This window comes from Ranitomeya variabilis, chromosome 2, assembly GCF_051348905.1.
Source record: "Ranitomeya variabilis isolate aRanVar5 chromosome 2, aRanVar5.hap1, whole genome shotgun sequence".
NCBI classification, from domain to species: domain Eukaryota; kingdom Metazoa; phylum Chordata; class Amphibia; order Anura; family Dendrobatidae; genus Ranitomeya; species Ranitomeya variabilis.
The window spans coordinates 137,403,193-137,423,636 of NC_135233.1; the positions used below are offsets into that span (position 1 = coordinate 137,403,193).

General features: G+C 43.9%; 1 protein-coding gene across 7 annotated transcripts in view; it reads right to left on the reverse strand.

The window, feature by feature from the left end:
* BIRC6 (baculoviral IAP repeat containing 6) overlaps window positions 1-20,444 on the reverse strand; it is a 397,034-nt gene that overhangs the window by 331,051 nt on the left and 45,539 nt on the right. For all 7 annotated transcript variants that reach the window (XM_077283020.1, XM_077283019.1, XM_077283017.1 and 4 more), the window contains exons 3-10: window positions 19,609-19,746; window positions 16,346-16,539; window positions 14,964-15,075; window positions 14,796-14,878; window positions 11,017-11,239; window positions 10,744-10,919; window positions 7,852-7,910; window positions 4,589-5,983 (exon numbers count right to left, since the gene is read on the reverse strand). In XM_077283020.1, coding sequence (XP_077139135.1) covers window positions 4,589-5,983; window positions 7,852-7,910; window positions 10,744-10,919; window positions 11,017-11,239; window positions 14,796-14,878; window positions 14,964-15,075; window positions 16,346-16,539; window positions 19,609-19,746 — 2,380 coding nt within the window. The remainder of the gene's footprint in view (window positions 1-4,588; window positions 5,984-7,851; window positions 7,911-10,743; window positions 10,920-11,016; window positions 11,240-14,795; window positions 14,879-14,963; window positions 15,076-16,345; window positions 16,540-19,608; window positions 19,747-20,444) is intronic.

The following is a 20,444-nucleotide window of genomic DNA, read 5'->3' on the forward strand; positions in this document are numbered from 1 at the left end:
TATATACACATAATATATATATATTTATATATATACACAATATATATATATTTATATATATATACACAATATATATATATTTATATATATACACACATAATATATATATATTTATATATATACATACATATATATATTTATATATATACATACATATATATATTTATATATATACATATATATATATTTATATATATACACATATATATATATTTATATATATACATATATATATATATATATACATATATATATATTTATATATATACATATATATATATATTTATATATATACATATACATATATTTATATATATACATATACATATATTTATATATATACATATACATATATTTATATATATACATATACATACATATATTTATATATATACATACATACATATATATATACATATATATACATATATATATATATATATATATATACACATATATATATATATATATATATATATATACACACATTATATATATACACACACATATATATATATATATACATACACACTAGATGTTTCCAGCCAGCTAACGCTCGGCACGCTCATTGCTATCTAATTAACGCTGCTGGTGATTAAACGAAAGTAAATAATGACAACATTCAATAGCGCTTACGCAGGTGGTAAATTAACTTAAAATGAAGTTAATAACAATAGTGTGGTGATGTGTTGGGGGCGGGATTATGTGTGGTAATGGGGTGAGGGGTGGGATTGTGTGTGTAATGTGGTGGGGGGCGGGATTATGTGTGGTGGTGGGCGGGTGGGATTATGTGTGGTAATGTGGTGGGGGTGGGATTATGTGGTAATGTGGTCGAGGGGTGGGATTATGTGGTAATGTGGTCGAGGGGTGGGATTATGTGAGGTCATGGGGTGGTGGGGCCGGGTTTATGTGTGGTGATGTGTTGGGGGGGCCGGGATTATGTGTGGTAATGGGGTGGGGGGCGGGATTGTGTGGTGATGTGGGGGGCGCTATTTGTGGGGGGCGGGATTGTGTGTGGTAATGGGGTGGGGGGCAGGATTATGTGTGCTGATGTGGTGGGGGGCAGAGTTACTGTGCAGGGGGCGGGATTAGCGAGTAATCACGATGCCTCATATATATAGATATAGCAGCCACATAGTATATAGCACAGGCCACGTAGTATATAGGAGCCACACAGTCTATAACACTGCCCGCGTAGTATATAACACTGCCCGCGTAGTATATAACACTGCCCGCGTAGTATATAACACTGCCCGCGTAGTATATAACACTGCCCGCGTAGTATATAACACTGCCCGCGTAGTATATAACACTGCCCGCGTAGTATATAACACTGCCCGCGTAGTATATAACACTGCCCGCGTAGTATATAACACTGCCCGCGTAGTATATAACACTGCCCGCGTAGTATATAACACTGCCCGCGTAGTATATAACACTGCCCGCGTAGTATATAACACTGCCCGCGTAGTATATAACACTGCCCGCGTAGTATATAACACTGCCCGCGTAGTATATAACACTGCCCGCGTAGTATATAACACTGCCCGCGTAGTATATAACACTGCCCGCGTAGTATATAACACTGCCCGCGTAGTATATAACACTGCCCGCGTAGTATATAACACTGCCCGCGTAGTATATAACACTGCCCGCGTAGTATATAACACTGCCCGCGTAGTATATAACACTGCCCGCGTAGTATATAACACTGCCCGCGTAGTATATAACACTGCCCGCGTAGTATATAACACTGCCCGCGTAGTATATAACACTGCCCGCGTAGTATATAACACTGCCCGCGTAGTATATAACACTGCCCGCGTAGTATATAACACTGCCCGCGTAGTATATAACACTGCCCGCGTAGTATATAACACTGCCCGCGTAGTATATAACACTGCCCGCGTAGTATATAACACTGCCCGCGTAGTATATAACACTGCCCGCGTAGTATATAACACTGCCCGCGTAGTATATAACACTGCCCGCGTAGTATATAACACTGCCCGCGTAGTATATAACACTGCCTGCGTAGTATATAGCAATGTGGGCACCACATCCCTGTTAGAAAAAGAATGAAAATAAATAAGGTTTTGCTGCATTTCTATTTTGCAGAGTTTTGTCGTCTCTTGCGCATACTGATAGAGTTTAGTCCCCCCCTCCCCCTGCAAAAAAAAAAAAAAATCATGATGCAACTTCCTAAAGGTGTGTGCACCAAAAAAGCAGCAAAAACCTGATACCTGCATTTTCTGCTGCGTTTTAACACTTAGGCTATGTGCACACGTTGCGGATTAGCCTTAGGAATTTCTGGTGCGGATTCTGCCTCTCCTGGCAGAAAACGTAGCTGCGGATTTGTCGCGTTTTTTGTGCGGATCCGCAGCGTTTTTGATGCGGATTTACTGCGTTTTTTACCCCTGCGGATTTCTATAATGGAATGGGTACAAAAACGCTGCAGATCCGCAAAAAAGAAGTGACATGCTACTTCTTTTAATCCGCAGCGTTTCCGAACCGGATTTTCCGCAACGTGTGCACAGCTTTTTTTTTTTCTCTCATCGATTTACATTGTACTGTAAATCAATTGCGGATCTGCAGCGTTTCTGCAGCGTTTCTGCAGCGCAAAAAACGCTGCGGATCCGCAGAGAATCCGCAACGTGTGCACATACCCTTAATCATTGCTTTCTATGGATGAAAAAAATTGCTGAAAAAACACTGAAAGTGACATGCTGCAGCTTGCAAAAATGCAGCAGTTTTCCAAATCAGTCAGGAAAAAAACAAACAAAAAATCAACGTGTGCACATAAGATTTCCGAAATCTCATAGCTTTTGTTGGAACTGTAAAACGCAGCTTAAAATTTGCAGCGAAAACGCATCATATGAACGTAGCAGCCTAAGAGATGGCAATTATAGACTAAGATATTTATATATACACATCTATTTTATACAGATGATAATTAGACTAGACTGATTGCCGTGATGGGAAAAGCCCCCAAAGTTATTAGATCCCTGACCAGCTCAGACAGAGGAAGGGTCATTTGTGGCACCTAGCTTCAGCAGATGTAGTAACTGTAGACTGGCCATGTCCTGGTGACTTATTCCTGGACTTTGTCCAGGCTGAAATTAAAAGTTTCCTAATCGTGACAGTGATTTAAGTGCACACTACCATGATACCCCCTGTATGTCCGCAGCAGGTGGGCAGTCAAGTGACCGCATGTATGTGATTTGCAACTCTGCTATTGAGAACAGGAGTCTGGTGAACAGATGACAGCAAGCAAGCCTGGGACATACAGGGGAATCGTGACAGTGTGCGTAACACACTATTTCACAGACTGTAAGCTTGCGAGCAGGGCCCTCACTCCTAATGTAACGGGACTACCTTGTATTAAATTTATAGTCTGTATTAGTCCCTGCTTAATTGTAAAGTTCTGCGGAATATGTTGGCGCTATGTAAAATAAAATTACTATTATAATAATTCAACAGTGTGCAGTCAGTCACAACAGTCATTTCATTTACGGCCATACAACCTTTATAAAAGGAGTTGCTGAGTAATATATATTCTAGTAATTTAACACATTTCTAACAATCCCCATCCCTCCATTCGTCCACAGCTTTAGTGGTCCTGCTATGACGTCCAATCCATGGTATATATGTCATTTCATATTGAATAATAATAAAAATATTGGATTTTGTATTCTTTGGAGGACTGATTACTCTTCTCTTTTGCATGTTTACAATTTGGTGGGAGTATAGCCATGGCTATTGCAGGTAGTGGTTTGGGTATTGTAGCCTAGAATCACTGTTTTTATAATGTGTTCTGTTCCTAAGATTTTGGATTCTAAGTGTTTATCACTGTGACTAGATGCCCACGTGCCTCCTGGTCCAACCACACACTCAGCACTGACTAGCAGCTTACGTCAATATACAGTGTACATAGAAAGCGGTGGTGCAGACGGGGTCAGCTATCTAAGCTAGATCTACTGCACCCAGTATGCCAAGTGACATATCGCAGGAATCGGGGTCGCTTTCTCTACATTAAGCTTCTCTCACATGAGATGGTAAAAACCTGGTGACTCCCAGATTTCCTAAAATAAAAAAAGGAAAAGAAAAAAAAACCTGGCCAGTTGCCAGGTTCTATTTAATCAAATCATGTCAGAATAAAATTCCTGTGCCAGCCAATCACAGACACTCTGTGCACCCTTGTCAAGGACAAATAGGTCAGTGCACCTTCCCAGCTTCTTGTTTTCTATTTCTCCTGTTCCGTGAATGACAGCTGACTTTACAGGAGCAGAGGGTGGACGAAGAATGATGGAAAACTAGTTGGGAAGCTGCACTGAAAGGCTTGGCCACACAAGTAGCAGTGCTTGGTTTGAACAGTCATTTTGTGCTGACTCCCTTTATAACCTTATCCAATGTGAGCTTTTCAAATGTCTCAGTTTCCGTGGTTTTCCTGTAATTTAATGGCTCAACCATTCATCATCTTCAGTGGAGGAGCCAGGAATTTAGTATAAAAGCACCTGATTGAAGGCCCAGAATGAACAAACAGCATGGAATAACAGGCACAGGCATAGGGTTCTCAGTCCAATCTTACCTTTAGTACAGGCACACAATCTGTCAGTGCCAGAACAGTAGACAACGGATACAAATTGGTCCACTTCATCGCTTCCTTCCTTTTTCGGTGGATCTACTTTAGCCATGACCTCAAATGTTGAAAGATCTAAGATTTTCACAAATCCACCTTGCGTTGTTACCACCAAGTGTCCTAGACTGTGCAACTCCGATTTCTTCTCTTTTCCAGAAAGATTTTTAGGAGTCAGCGGGGCTTCTTCTGAAGACTCCTCACATTCATCCTCTCTGTTATCTAAAATATCTGGCTGTAATAGAATAAGTGAGGTAATGGCATCCTGAGGATCTTTAATATGCAAGATTTTTACTGGCTGCTCCTCCAGCGTTACTATTCGGGTAGTATAATTCATTTTGTAAATCAACAAGTAGCCACCGCTCACGCTTCTCTGGACCGGCTGAATAATTAAAGGGTCATGAACATCTGCTGAAGACTCACAGGGGATAACATTGATACTCGTCCCATTCATCCCACTGAGACTGTGCTCAGCTTCTCCTTTCCGCCTACTGCAAAGAGCCGAATTTAATTTGTTTAAATTATTCAAGGCCTCTACTTGATTTATTGCACTCAAGGACTCTGCAGGACATTTCTGTAAACCTATTAGAAGATGGACACCATCAGCACAAGGAAGAATGGAATCTACACAGAGGTTCTCCTCCTCGGCAAACTTAGGCAGCCGCATACACTGCACCAGTGTCCCCGGCTTAGGGACCATAGACGTCCACTTGTCTGTGTCAGGCGACGTCAGACTGGCCGTGGCCTCGGCAAACTGCTGGATGTATGTGACAGGGGGGTCTTGAAGAAGTAAGTGCTCCTGGTTATCAAGTTCCATCTCGATGATTTGTGGGACAGTAAATCCATCATCATGTAGACTTTTGCTCATAATATTGTTCATATGAGAAAAAAGTTTCCCTGCTTTTTCATCAGACTCTTTAATGCTGTAAAGCAACAAAACGGGGAGCGTCCTTTTCACCAAAGGAGAGTTAAGGTCAGAGTTCGTGCCAGATTCATTGTCAGTGGAGCCCTGCTCTGAGGAGCTCTCGCCTGGAGTCCTGTTTAAAGCGTCAAGTGACCTGCGAGAATTGCTATTTGTGGGGGAGGATACGGGGGACTTGTAAGTCACTAAACCACCAGTCAGTAGGCAAGGAAAGGGAATGTTGTGCTGTTCTAAATGTTTATCCTTGGTCTTTTCATTTTTACAACCAACTAAAGCAGGATTTGCACCAAGTTCTTCTAAGTCCTTTACAGTATCTTCCAGAACATTTGCCACAATCTCCCACTGTAGCTTTTCCGGCTGCTGCAGTATACTAAGAGCGGTTATATCCAGGCTCATCTCCAGCGTTTCCTTCTGAGAAGGGTGTCCTGTGCAAAACAAACATCTATGAGACACAACCAACAATGGGGAAGAGCAAAAAAAGGAAGATTGCAGCTAAGGAATCAGGAAGCACAATGCCAAGTAACACATCACAGTAAAAACGGGTTTTGCTGCTTGGATTAAGTATTCTTAGCTTTAGGCCGGTGTCCCACTTGCAACTGCAATGCGAAAAACTTGCTCGAATCTCTCGCCTCAAATACCCGGCACTGCCGCCGGAGGTTTTGGACGGGAGCATTCAGATTCCTAGAAATACATGCAGCCCCATGCTCTGGTCCCGAGTGCCGGGTATTGAGGCGCGAGTTTCTCGCATTGCACTCACAAGTGGGACACATGCTGTAATTCCTCAGTGTCCCACAGCTGAAAACATTCTGGTTTACAAGGGTTAGTAGAACAAACCCGATCAGCTCCAACTCACATCTATCTGTACATGGGTCAATACAGTTAAAGAAAATCTGTCAGTAGAATCAATCCTCCTAAGATGTCTATATGGGAATGCAGGTCATAGGAAGCGGAATAACATTATACTAGTCAATTCTTCTATTTTCCATTAGGTCTATGACATCACGTCAATAAAAACTGACTAGCTCAATCCTTCTAAGCTGTATGTAGAAACAGGAGGTCAATTTTCTCTGCACAAGTAATGAGTCACTGTAAAAGTCAACGGCAGGGAGGGGAGGAGGGAGTCACGTAGCGACAAGAGACTTCCTGTTTCTACATAGAGCAGAGAAAAGAAGAATTGGGTAGAAAGGCAAAATGAGTAATTGCAAGTACACAGTGCTATATAATATGATGACATATATTAAAGAGGATAAAAACTTTGATGGGAGTGCTTAAGATCTATGGGTCGGATACAGATCTCCGAGAATCTGCCTCCAGAGCTCATTATAAATGAAAGGAGTTATCAGCACTGTGATCCAATTAATGACTGACTGTCTGCTCTTATGCTGACACACTGCTGTACAGCAAGACCAAAACATTCACGGTACAGCAGGGCCAATAATGTGATGAGACAAGAGTTCACTTCTGTTGTACTAACACATTTGCACTGCGTGTGACCTTTAAAGTGCTTCAGCTTCCATCTCACAGGCAACCAGCATGTGTGAAGAGGCAGTGTAGCAGAGCTGACAAGGAAGAGACAAGGTTCAACTCTGCTACTGTTTTGTTATACCCAGGCACAGCACTACAGCAGAGCCGCCAACACAGAGGACAAGTGCTGCTGCAAGTGTGAGTAATGAGACAAAGTTCACTTCTGTTGCACGATGTTAGGTCTGATGTCACTGCAGAGCTGCGTGTGATTATCAGAGCAAAGTGTCAGTCATTCCATGTCCCACACTGGCAACTCCCCCTTTCATTTATAATCTCTGGAGGCAGATTCTCATGCTCATCTATGTCCGGCCTACAGATGTTAAACATTCATTTACATATTAAGAAAAACATGCATTTCTCTTGAATAAGAAATCAGATCACAGATATCACGGTATCATTTTTTTCAGCTTCCCATGATCTACATGTCCCATAGAGACGGCAAAGGAGCGTTGATCCTACTGACAGATTCCCTTTACACTGTGAACCTCTGACAGGTTTTAATCACATGGCTGTATTATGTATGTCAATTAACAGTGATTTACATACCTGAACCACCCACATTTATGTGTTATGCAATGTTGGTATACCTGTGCAAGATGTGTGTCCAAATATTTTATGTACTGCTGTTTGTATTGCTGCTGTAATACTGTAATTTCCCCCCGGGATCAATAAAGTGTATCGTATTGTATTACAACTCCCTGTATATTGACTGTATATCAGCATTAGCACACCTAAACTGACTTAAAATGATATTCTGAAAAAAAATTACCTGTTACAGAATCAGATCTTGAGCGCTCTTCACTATCAGAATCATCCAGCAAATCATCACTTAAATATAAATGGATAAAATGTGTATAAAAAAAAAAGAAAAATACGAAGACTAAGTTAGAGATTAAATGCTTATATTAAAAAGGTTATCCCACAACAGCGTTCTCAGTATAGGTAATAAATATCTCGTCACAGGGCCTCCCCTCCCCCAAACTAGAACTGGGGTCTAGCAAGCCTCGTTCTTCCTCAGTGAAAAGAAGCTTGTAAGCATGCAGCCTGCCGCTCGCTTTAACGCCTGAAGGACGGATAGACAGCACCGCACATGATCAGCCTGTTACAATCAAACTTCTTCCCACCACAGTTGTGCACAGACCAAACAAGTAGCAAAATGGAAATGTTCCCTCTTATTGTGGATAACTTGGCAACAGGTCTTCTCAAATTCAGTCATTAATCAAAGCTGGCAAAACTACTGAGTGGATCTCAACACCCGGCCGTACACGACCACTTTATATTTCTAATTTCCACAATTTGACACATGTGGAAAATATATGTTATCTGCCCAACAAGTGAAAAACAAGCTCTGCTGACTTCTGAAGAGACATCACGTCTACTGACAGGAGCACAAAACCTACTGACAGTAAATGTAAGATCACTGGTCCCAGTCACCTCCCATTACAGAAGGGATAGAAGCTAAAAATGTGCTGCTTATTACTGGATTCTTTAGCCTTGAAGATTCTGTCACCATATCTGTGGCAGAGGCATTGTGCCTGACCGTGATTCAAAATCACCCGAGACATCTTCGGATTAAGTACTGCCCTCCTGTGACCTGAACTAGGCGTAACAAGGTGCATCTATTGCCTCACCCCTGAAGTGCTCCTTTATTAACACTTTAAACGATGATATTTGGCCTTATTTCTAATAAGATGGTCACCTCATATCTAGGGAATATTAAAACGTAAATGTTTTGACAAAAGACAACAGGGTAAGCACCGAGCATCCAACAAAAGTGCTGCGTCTGTTTTTTTTAACCACAGCAATTAAAGACAAATGTGAACCCCACTGACTTCATCAGACATTGTAATAGGAAGGTAAGCTAAGGTCCCAAGCCCACTTTGCAGATATGTGGGAAGAGAATATGCAATATGTTAAAAGGAATCTGTCACCAGCTTTTTTCCACCTAATCTGAGAGCAGCAGAAAGAGATGGAGACCCTGAGTCCAGAGATATGTCACTTACTGGGCTGCTTGTTGTAGTTTTGGATAAAATCACTGATTAATCAGAAGATTATCACTAGTGTTTACTCTGCACAGGCAGAAAACGGTCAAATCTGTGATGTAGGCGATGTTATACAGAACTCAGCATTCAGAGAACGGATATACCTGCAGCAAATAAACTGATTTTATCCAAACTGTAGAAAGCAGCCCAGTAAGTGCCATCAATAGATTCATGGTTTCTTCCCTTACATCAATCATGCTGCTCTCAGATTTGGTAGCAATAACCTGCGCCAATTCTCTGGAAAGCACTACCCAGGACAATTCCAAATACCCTGAACCTTTAAAGCGTGGCCTAAAAACGCATTTCTTTAGACTGGCCTATCGCCTCATCTCACTTATGTAACTACTAGAAATAGGCCGGATGCTACTGCATCGGGAGCCAATGAGCGGTGCGGGATTGAAATCCCCTGCCAAAGCCGCGCGGCACCGCTTATTGGCTGAGCTGCCGGCGGCTCAGCCAATAAGCGGTGCCACGTGGCTTTGGCGGGGGATTTCAATCCCGTGCCGCTCATTGGCTGAGCCGCCCGCCGGCTGAGGCTTGGGGGGGATGCAAATCCCGCTCGGCACCGGCTGAGCCAATGAGCTGTGCCGCGCTGCTTTGGCGGGGGATTTGAATCCCGCGCCGCTCATTGGCTCACCCGGCGGCAGCTCAGTGGCACGGGATTCAAATCCCCAGCCAAAGCCGCTTGGCACCGCTCATTGAGTGGTGACGCAAGGGATTTGAATCCCCCGCCAAAGCCGCACGGCCAGGGGTGGCTCAGCCAATGAGCAGTGCCGCGCGGCTTTGGCAGGGGATTTGATTTCCGCACCAAAGCCAAGCGGCAGCGCTCATTGGCTGAGCCGCCCGCTGGCTGAGGTGATGAGTGGTGCTGTGCGTGATTTTAATCCCCTGCCAAACCTCAGCCGGCGGGCGGCTCAGCCAATGAGCGGAGCTGCGCGGCTTTGGCGGGGGAATTGAATCCCGCGCCGCTCATTGGCTGACGCCAGGGGCACTCAGCCAATGAGCGGTGCGGCGCAGCTTGGCGGGGGATATGAATCCCAGCCACCATATCAGAATACCCATAACTTGGGTGTTAAAATATGGCGGTCGGCGTAGTTTCGATGCCAGCAACCGGGAGATGAGCGGCTGGCGCCGCTCATCTCCTAGCTGCATCGCCGTTGACCTCCCGACGGAATAGCGGTGCCGTTTTTGTCACTTGTGTAAGCGCAGTTCATGGCCTCCCAGCAACGGTGGATTGTGGGATAGCGACACAATCGCCGTAAGCTGTGACAGAGCCGACTGGCAATTATATATTAAATTCTCATTCTGTCAGTCCAGATCTGATTCTCAGTAGCATCTTGTACAGACACGGGCTGGTGGCCTGTTCATGCAGCATTATGTCGATACACTTATTATATTGATGGCTGAACAATATAATACCAGCACTTTTTACCTTTCTCCCCCCCCCCCTTGTTTCGCGATAGATATTAAGCTTGTGAGCAGACATCTCACTCCTCTTGATATCTGTTGCATGTGTTACTCTAGTGTCTTTATTTTCGATACAAGAACCCTCTGAGATGTAAAGTGCTGAATATGTTGGTGCTATAGAAATAATTATAATAACACTGTATAATTATCACCTGTCTCCCTCTAACTTTGGGATATCTGAACAGCTGGATGAATCTTCTAACCAAGCAAGCGGTGGTCTCTGAGTCTCCACCGTGGTGGTTGCAGTGGTGGTACTTGAGTCACCAGTGAGAACGAGCAGCTGAACTATTGCAGGATCATAGGGATTTACTTCAAATTTTAAGTGCACCTTAAAAAGAAAGATGAAACACAAGATTGAACATGGATTAATTACTAATCTTCGTCATTAGTTACTGATTAATCATAGAATTGTAGAGAGCGAGTACCTTCATAAGCTTAGATACATCCCACACGCAAATCTTTCCTCTTTTTGTTGCAGCAGCAAGGAAGTGTGGACAGTTCCCTACCCCAAAGCAGGAAATTCTGTCTGTGCCATCTGTGCAGGGGAACTGGGCAGGACATGTTGCAAGAGTGACAGAGAGGGGTACATTCTGAGTATGCTCTCCTTTTACAAATGGGCAGTTTGGGGAATGTCTCTCATGTTCAGACCTTGAGGGGGAAAAATAAAAATTCAAGAAGTTCTTCACACACACATTACAAGCTATACAAATAACTTAACAGAAACAAGTGCATTTAATACATGACTAAACCTAAAAATCAATGACAAACGTAGGTAGGACACATCCTTGCCCCAACTATTTGACCGTTCACAAGATTTTCTGAATGGTCCTAAAACAAAATGTCTTGTCGACATTGGATAAATAGTTCTACTAGCCGGCCATAGGGGTGACTAACGTAGATACAGGTAGGAAAGTCAGCTGATTTTAGTGGAAGCAGTATACTATCAAAAGCATAAATTAGTTTCAAGACTCTCCCTAAACAGATGACGTTGGGGAAAAATGATCAGACATGCTGAATTTCAGTGCCCTATCCTTTTGGTCTCAAAAAAAGATAAACTGCTGGTAGAGGTCTGTAGAGGAAGCGTTCTCGCGCCTCTACAGGCAGAACAGAGTGGGCATGTGTATGAGAAGCCAGGAGGAATAGCTGCAAAACAGCTTCAACTACTGAAGGTATATGGGAACATTAAAGAAATAGAAGTTCACTTTTATAAATCTATTTAAAGGGCCACTGTCACCCCCCTCTAGCCGTTATAAACTAAAAGAGCCACCTTGTGCAGCAGTAATGCTGCATTCTAACAAGGTGGCTCTTTTAGTTTTTGGTTCAAGTATTCCCAAAATAAAGCGTTTTGAAAGTTAGCCAAAATACCTGTCGTTTGCCAGGGAGGCGGGTCCTCACTTCCCAGCTTGAACCGCTACTCTGCCGTCACTCCAATCTTCAGGGACTTTCGGCGGCACCCCCTCCGCGCTTTTTTCTCTTCAAAACCGGCTCCTGCGCTGTGTGTAAACTCTGGCCGTCTGACGCCCCAGCCAGGCTTGCAGACTGCGCCTGTGCGGGCATTGCGGCCACCCACCTTGGGAATCCCAGCCCCGCAGTGTGTTATGCATTATGCACAGTGCGGGGCTAGGATTCCTGGGCATGCGCACTGCGTGTGTCAGCCTGTCACCCAGGTCCCCCGCCTTACAGCGTCTGTATACTGTACTGTATACTGTACTGTATACTGTATGAGGAGGTACGATCAGCTGAATACAGTATACAGACGCTGTAAGGCGGGGACCTGGGGGAGCGTCTGACACACGCAGTGCGCATGCCCAGGAATCCTAGCTCCGCACTGTGCATAATGCATAACACACTGCGGGGCTGGGATTCCCAAGGTGGGTGGCCGCAATGCCCGCACAGGCGCAGTCTGCAAGCCTGGCTGGGACGTCACACGGCCAGAGCTTACACACAGCGCAAGAGCCGGTTTTGAAGAGAAAAAAGCGCGGAGGGGGCGGCGCCGAAAGTCCCTGAAGATTGGAGTGACGGCAGAGTAGCGGTTCAAGCTGGGGAGTGAGGACCCGCCTCCCTTGCTAACGACAGGTATTTTGGCTAACTTTCAAAACGCTTTATTTTGGGAATACTTGAACCAAAAACTAAAAGAGCCACCTTGTTAGAATGCAGCATTACTGCTGCACAAGGTGGGTCTTTTAGTTTATAACGGCTGGAGGGGGTGACAGTGGCCCTTTAAAGAGAACCTATCACCTCAAAAAACACTACACTGTGTGCAGAATTATTAGGCACGTTGTATTTTAGAGGATTATTTTTATTATTGATCAACAACTATGTTCTCAATCAACCCAAAAGACTCAAATATCAAAGCTTAATGTTTTTGAAAGTTGGGGTGGTGTTTTTTTTAGATTTGGCTATCTTAGGAGGATATCTGTTTGTACAGGTAACTATTTCTGTGCAGGATTATTAGGTAACTTAATAAAAAACAAATATATTCCCATCTCACTTGTTTATTTTCACCAGGTAAACCAATATCACTGCACAAAATTTAGAAATAAACATTTCTGACATGCAAAAACAAACCCCCAAAAATTAGTGACCAATATAGCCCCCTTTCTTTATGATGACACTCACCAGCCTTCCATCCATAGATTCTGTCAGTTGCTTGATCTGTTTACGACCAACATTGCGTGCAGCAGCCACCACAGCCTCCCAGACACTGTTCTGAGAGGTGTAATGTTTTCCCTCCCTGTAGATCTCACATTTTATGAGGAACCACAGGTTCTCTATGGGGTTCAGCTCAGGTGAACAAGGGGGCCATGCAATTATTTTTTCTTCTTTGAGACCTCTACTGGCCAGCCACGCTGTGGAGTAGTTGGAGGCATGTGATGGAGCATTGTCCTGCATGAAAATCATGTTTTTCTTGAACAATACCGACTTCTTCCTGTACCACTGCTTGAAGAAGTGGTCTTCCAGAAACTGGCAGTAGGTCTGGGAGTTGAGCTTCACTCCATCCTCAACCCGAAAAGGTCCCACAAGTTCATCTTTGATGATACCAGCCCTTACCGGTACCCCACCTCCAACTTGCTGGCTTCTGAGTCGGAGTGGAGCTCTGTGCCCTTTACTGATCCATCCATCTGGCCCATCAAGAGTCACTCCCTTAATCAGTCCTTAAAACCTTTGAAAAGTCAGTCTTAAGATATTTCTTGGCCCAGTCTTGACGTTTTATCTTATGTTTCTTGTTCAAAGGTGTTCGTTTTTCAGCCTTCCTTATCTTGGCCATGTCCCTGAGTATCGCACACCTTGTGCTTTTTGTTACTCCAGTAACGTTGCAGCTCTGAAATATGGCAAAACTGGTGGCAAATGGCATCTTGGCAGCCTCACGCTTGATTTTTCTCAATTCATGGACAGTTATTTTGCGCTTTTTTGCCCAAAACGCTTCTTGCGACCCTGTTGGCTATTTGCCATGAAACGCTTGATTGTTTGGTGATCACGCTTCAAAAGTTTGTTAACTTCAAGACTGCTGCATCCCTCTGCAAGACATCTCACAATTTTGGACTTTTCAGAGCCCGTCAAATCTCTCTTCTGACCCATTTTGCCAAAGGAAAGGAAGTTGCCTTATAATTAAGCACACCTTATATAGGGTTTTGATGTCATTAGACAACACCCCTCCTCATTACAGAGATGCACATCACCTGATTTAATTGGTAGTTGGCTCTCAAGCCTGAACAGCTTGGAGTAGGACAACATGTATAAAAAAGTATCATGTGATCAAAATACAACTTGCTTAATAATTCTGCACACAGTGTATTTAGCTACAAACAACTATTTCCTCCCAGAAGCCGCCGATCTTCAGTCATAGGGGCGTGCACAGATCGGCTACAGTCACAGCTCATTATACTGTAAGCAGCCCAGGCACTTTGACAGCCGGCTATGCAGCGTATCTATGTAGAGCGAGTTGTCAATCAAAGGGCTGGGGCGCCTTTACAGCTGCTGCTCACTGCATACGGAGCGGTGACTGTTGCCATTCTGTGCCCGCCTCTATAACTAAAAGCCAGTGGCTCTTGGGAGGAAAAAAGTTCATTTTCTCCCTGTAGCCAGACTTTCAGTAAGACAGCTGGGCTGCTTTGTAACCATTTACGTGCATATTATATCTGAAGGTGAACAGCATTTTCACAAGGGGACATGTTTTATTAAAGCAAACGTAATTTTCACTTGCCAGGGTTCATCTGTAGGTTCCCAGCAAACTAAACATACACTACATGTGAAACACATGGCACGATCATCTCCTGAGGAAGCTGGCTGTAAGGAAACAGAAAGAGAAAAAAAATGTATAATTGGTCATAAGAAAGTGAACTGACTGTTCAGGTACTAGACAGGATCTCACCTGATGGTAAAAACCTGCTTGAGCCATAGGGTCCGGCTGAGCCCACCTGTAGCCAACATGAGGCCAAGAAGTGAACGTCTCTCGTCTATTTGCTTCACTATACATCAAGGACCTAGCAGAAAGATAAAGGAGATCTTTTAGTGAAAATTCAGCAAAAGAACAGCTCATCTCAAGGACGGTGATTACAATTTGTTCGTCTTTTCACCCAGAAGCGTTTACAGCATTTATGAAGTCTGTTCCAAACAAGAAAACAGAAGTCACACACATTTCTTGCTCTCTGACCTGTATCTCCTTTAGGCCAGGGTCACACCAGCGTATAACACGGCTGAGTGCTGTGCCATGTTTTATCGGATAGCACTCGGCCCAGTGTTATCCTATGGGGCACAGCAGATCAGCGATTATTTGCTCATGCCGATTTGGCGTCAGCAAACAATGGCAGCATGCTGCGATTAGCAACGAGACTCAGCTCCCTCGCACCCATACAAGTCTATGGGTGCATGTGAAACATCGGACTGCACTCGGATGTCATCCCAGAGCATTCCGATATATGCAGAGATAGGTAATGGAGGAGATGGAGACATTACTTTCCTCGTCTCCTCCGCACCTGTGGTGCGATTCTTTGATGTCAGCGGATCGGAGTACAGAGAACTGACACTCAGCTTCCGCTCGCTGCAGAGCCGAGGGTCATTAGCATATCGCATCTGCTATTATACGCTACTGTGATTCCAGTAGCTTTATCCACAAAGTTTTTTTTCTAAAATTATGCATCTTTGAGGGCTTTTTCTCCACTTTTTTGCCCAAGAAAATAGCTGACAAGTTATTTTAAAACTTTGTGGAAGCCTTCATCTCGATATTTCACATTATGTGTCTTAGGATCCCCTTTGCCTTATTTAAGAAAACAGTTATAAAGTGAAAAAAACAAACAAAACAGTTTAAGGGAATCAGTCACTAGGTTTCTTCAAAGGCATAGACCCTGATTCCTGTGATACATCACTTGTTCTTCTGCATGCTTTCATTTTGTTAATCACGGTTTTCTCTGCGGTAGATCTAGCAGTGCTCTGAATGCAGAGCCCTGTATAACCCCACTCACACCACTGATTGTGTTCAATGCACATGGGCAAAAAGCTGTCACTTGGTGGTGGGGGAGGGTTTAAACAGAGCTCATTAATATGGAGGTTTACATGGCAGCAAATTTACTACTCTTCTAGTGATAACAGTGGTTTTATCAGAAGATCATGAAAAATACATTAAGCAGCCCAGTAAGTGACACTGTGGGTCTCTGCATCTACACCATGCTGCTATCGAATTAGGTGGCAATAACCTGATGAGATTCCCTTTAAATACTAAGTAAGATACATGACACCTCCATGTGTACAACATACCGATCTACTGATCGTCCAGGTCCCACACCAAGCTCAGGCCTTGCACTAGGTAGTAGGTAGGACAGTCTGTCCATTATAGAAGATGCTACAGGCAGGGCGGCAATATTTTGATTTATCTTCTTCAACTCATTCACAACGGCACCAGTTACCGACTTTAAAACATGATGAGGAAGATGAAATGTGACCGTCGCCCACTGAAAAAAAAAAAAAGTTAACAAACTTAATACTGAGTACAACATTCAGGTAAAGGGGAATTCTCAAGTTGGAAAGTTATCCCCTATCCACAAATAAAAGACAAGTTTCCGATCACCGGGAATCTTACTGGTGGGACCCCACAAATCCTGAAAACCAGGGCTATAAAAAGCATCATGTGAATGGAGTGGTGGTCGATCACGCACACTGCTGCTCCATTCATTCTCATGGGAGCGCTGAGACCAGCCGAACGTAGCGCTCAGCTATCTTCAGCTATCTGAGAAAAATGAATGGAGCAGCAACGTACAAGATCAACCACTGCTGCATTCACATGGGAGTGCTTTATTTAGAGCCTCGGTTATCTGGATCAGACCCCAAAGTTCAGACGCCCAATAATAGGGAAGTTTTCTCTTATTCGAAGGACAGGGAAGAGTTTTTAACCTTGCAAATACCCCTTTTAGAGGGAGTGTCCAATGTTTAAAAGCAACTTGTCACGTTGATGATCGTATCTGATCTGCAGGCAGGATGTTGTAGAGAAGGAGATGATCAGATCAATATACATTTTTGTGGGAAAAGTTTCAGTAAAACTTGCATTTTATTAATCAAAATCCCTGGTATTTGTATGTATGAGTCCAGGGGGCAGTCCCTACTCAGTCATTGACAATCTGACCTGTAGGACGATGCATTCAGAGATGGCTGCAATCACTAGTAGATCCACCCCCTGGACTCATGCATTCCAGGGATTCCAATGAATAACATAAAAGTTATACCGAATGTTTTACAACAAACCTATAGATCATTCACCTTCTTCTCTATCCCATCCAGTTCAAAATTGGACTGTATTTATAATGTTACGTGTTCCCTCTAAACATTATGAAGATCAGGCCAAAAAAACACACAAAAAACACTTCCAATAGGTTTCATTTTTAATGATACTGGTTGACAACTGGTCATAATTTGTGTGATGTAGAAATGCTATATTGAATTTCATAATTTCAGAGAATTTAGGCTTTTGTGATGTGGGGGTGACAGAAAGATGAACTGAGGACTGCAGTTACTGACCAGTGGCATGTGCCTCCATGCGCTACACCAGAAATCTTACTCCAGTACTGACTAGAGTAAGATTTCTGTTGCAAGGAATAGCTCAACTCGTCATGAACTGGACAAACTGGAGTGTCATGCCCTTGCACCAGCCATTTTGGCAGATCTGGAGGAAATTGTTGTAAAAACACCAACATTTAGCAGCTTTTCAAAGCAAGTTACACCAGAATATTGACAAAATTGGTTTCATACATCAAGGTCATAATCTAACTCTCTTGCACAGCTCCAGTCTGTCCTCAACTCTGCTGCCCGGCTGATCCACCTCTCTCCTCGCTACTCCCCTGCTTCTCCCCTCTGCAAATCCCTTCACTGGCTCCCAATTTCCCAACAAATCCAGTTCAAACTACTAACACTGATCTACAAAGCCATCCACAACCTGTCCCCTCCCTGTATCTCTGAACTAATCTCCCACTATCTTCCCTCACGTAATCTTCGATCCTCCCAAAACCTCCTACTGTCCTCCGCACTTATTCGCTCCTCACACAACTGCCTCCACGATTTCTCCCGAAAATCCCCCATCCTCTGGAATTCCACACCTAAACACGTCCAATTATCCACCACCCTCGGATCCTTCAGACGGAAGCTGAAAACCCATCAGGAAAGCCTATAGCCAGCAATAACCATTCTGCCGCCTCACCACCACCACCAGAGCTGCCGCCTCACCACCACCACCAGAGCTGCCGCCTTCACCACCACCAGAGCTGCCGCCTTCACCACCACCAGAGCTGCCGCCTTCACCACCACCAGAGCTGCCGCCTTCACCACCACCAGAGCTGCCGCCTTCACCACCACCAGAGCTGCCGCCTTCACCACCACCAGAGCTGCCGCCTTCACCGCCACCAGAGCTGCCGCCTTCACCACCACCAGAGCTGCCGCACCCCCGACCTTCTGTGTCTTCCCCATTATCCCATAGAATGTAAGCCCGCAAGGACAGGGTCCTCTCCCCTCTGTACCAGTCTGTCATCATTGTAAATTTGTTTACCGTAAACGATATCTATAAACTCTGTACTTAACTCCCTTTCTCATGAACAGCACAATGGAATTAATGGTGCTATATAAATAATAATAATTATTATTATTGTTATTATTATTATTATTATTATTATTATTATTATTATTATTAATATAAGGAAACCACAAACCTAAGAAGTAGCCAAAAGAAAAGTCTGATCTCACCCTTTCATATTTCAAGTCTTAAAAGCATTCTAAAATAGTTTGTGTCAAACTACAGGACACCGTAATGGGAAAAATATCATCAATTAGGAAAGCTTTCCTTGCTTTCTGCAGTAAGCATATGGCAGTCACATAGTCCTAGATGTAAGGCAGCATTATTGCCCTAACGTGACTCTATAATCAAAATGAGGAAGACCGTGTATATCAGAAAAACTACTCCTGTGGTATTACAGGCACAGACAATGGCGCTCGTATAGACTTATTTCTAGACATCGGGCGTCTAACATGATTTATTTCTTATGTTTGTACAATGGTTGTCTGAGCGCAAAACTGCGTCTGACCTGAGCCCGAGCCTGACACTGAAGAAGGTGCACATTGTCCGTCTGACACATGAATTTATTAAATGGTCAGAAAAATGTAAGCACTTTACTGAGAATGTTTAGCCAATGGGTTTCAAGTAGTGATGAGCGAACGTGCTCGGATAAGGTGTTATACGAGCATGCTTGGGTGTTATCGGAGTGTCTCGGGAGTGCTCGTATATTATGTTCTAGTCCCTGCAGCTGCACGACTCGCGGCTGTTAAGACAGCCTGAACACATGTGGAGACAGGAAACATGCAGCTGCGAGGACTCGACCATAATAACCGAGCATACCCAGGATGCACGGATAACACCCGACAGCGTGTGTATAACACGTTATCCGAGCACGGTTGCTCATCAGTAGTTACAAGGAAATCCCTTCACAGTCAGTAATTTATTAACACCCTCCTTCTGTAGAACCAAAGTAAGGGTTTCTTACCTTGGCAACCTTATGATTCGCTGCGGTCTCATGTGAGGTATTTTTAAAGCCATCTTTGAGTTGCATAATAAAGAGATCATAACCTTCAGCACTAGACACATCGATCTTCTCCAGGCAAGCTGATAACAACTGCTGCACCTGTAATTCAGTCATATAAAAAGCCTCATTATTGTGTATCAGAATGAAAAGAGAAGACAGAGGTGGAAAACACAAGAGATACTGAATAAACAGAGCCATGCAAGAAAAAAGCAGGAAAGTGGGGAAGCTAAACAGCGGCATACCAGAACTCTGAACGGTGCACACTCGTGGCCAGTGTTAGCACTAGTGATGAGCGAACGTATCCCATAAGGTGTTATCCGAGCATGCTCGGGTGCTAACCGAATGACTTTGGCGTGCTCAAATAATATTTTCAAGTCCCCGCGCCTGCATGTCTCATGGCTGTTCGATAGCTGCAACACATGCAATGATTATTTAAAAGGCAGACTGGACGCGAGGACTCAAACATATGTTTCGACCATGCCGAAGCCACTCGGATAGCACCCGAAAACATTCGCTCATCACCAATTAGCACCTATAACTTAACCACGTTTGGGCGGTCGAAGTTCTAAAATATCACCATATAGTAAAGCCACGGCACGTCATCATGTAGCTGCAGGAGCAGAGAGACCCCTTTCACACACTGGCGAGCTGCCCAAACAGAAGGCACAGCCTCATGCCTGATCGCTGTACATCTAGCGCTGAACAAGAGCTGTGCAAACAGCAGAAGGAAGCGCTAACAGCACTCTCTGCTCCCGACCCAGCAGTTATGTGGTCGCTGGGCGTGCTGCCTATAGCAC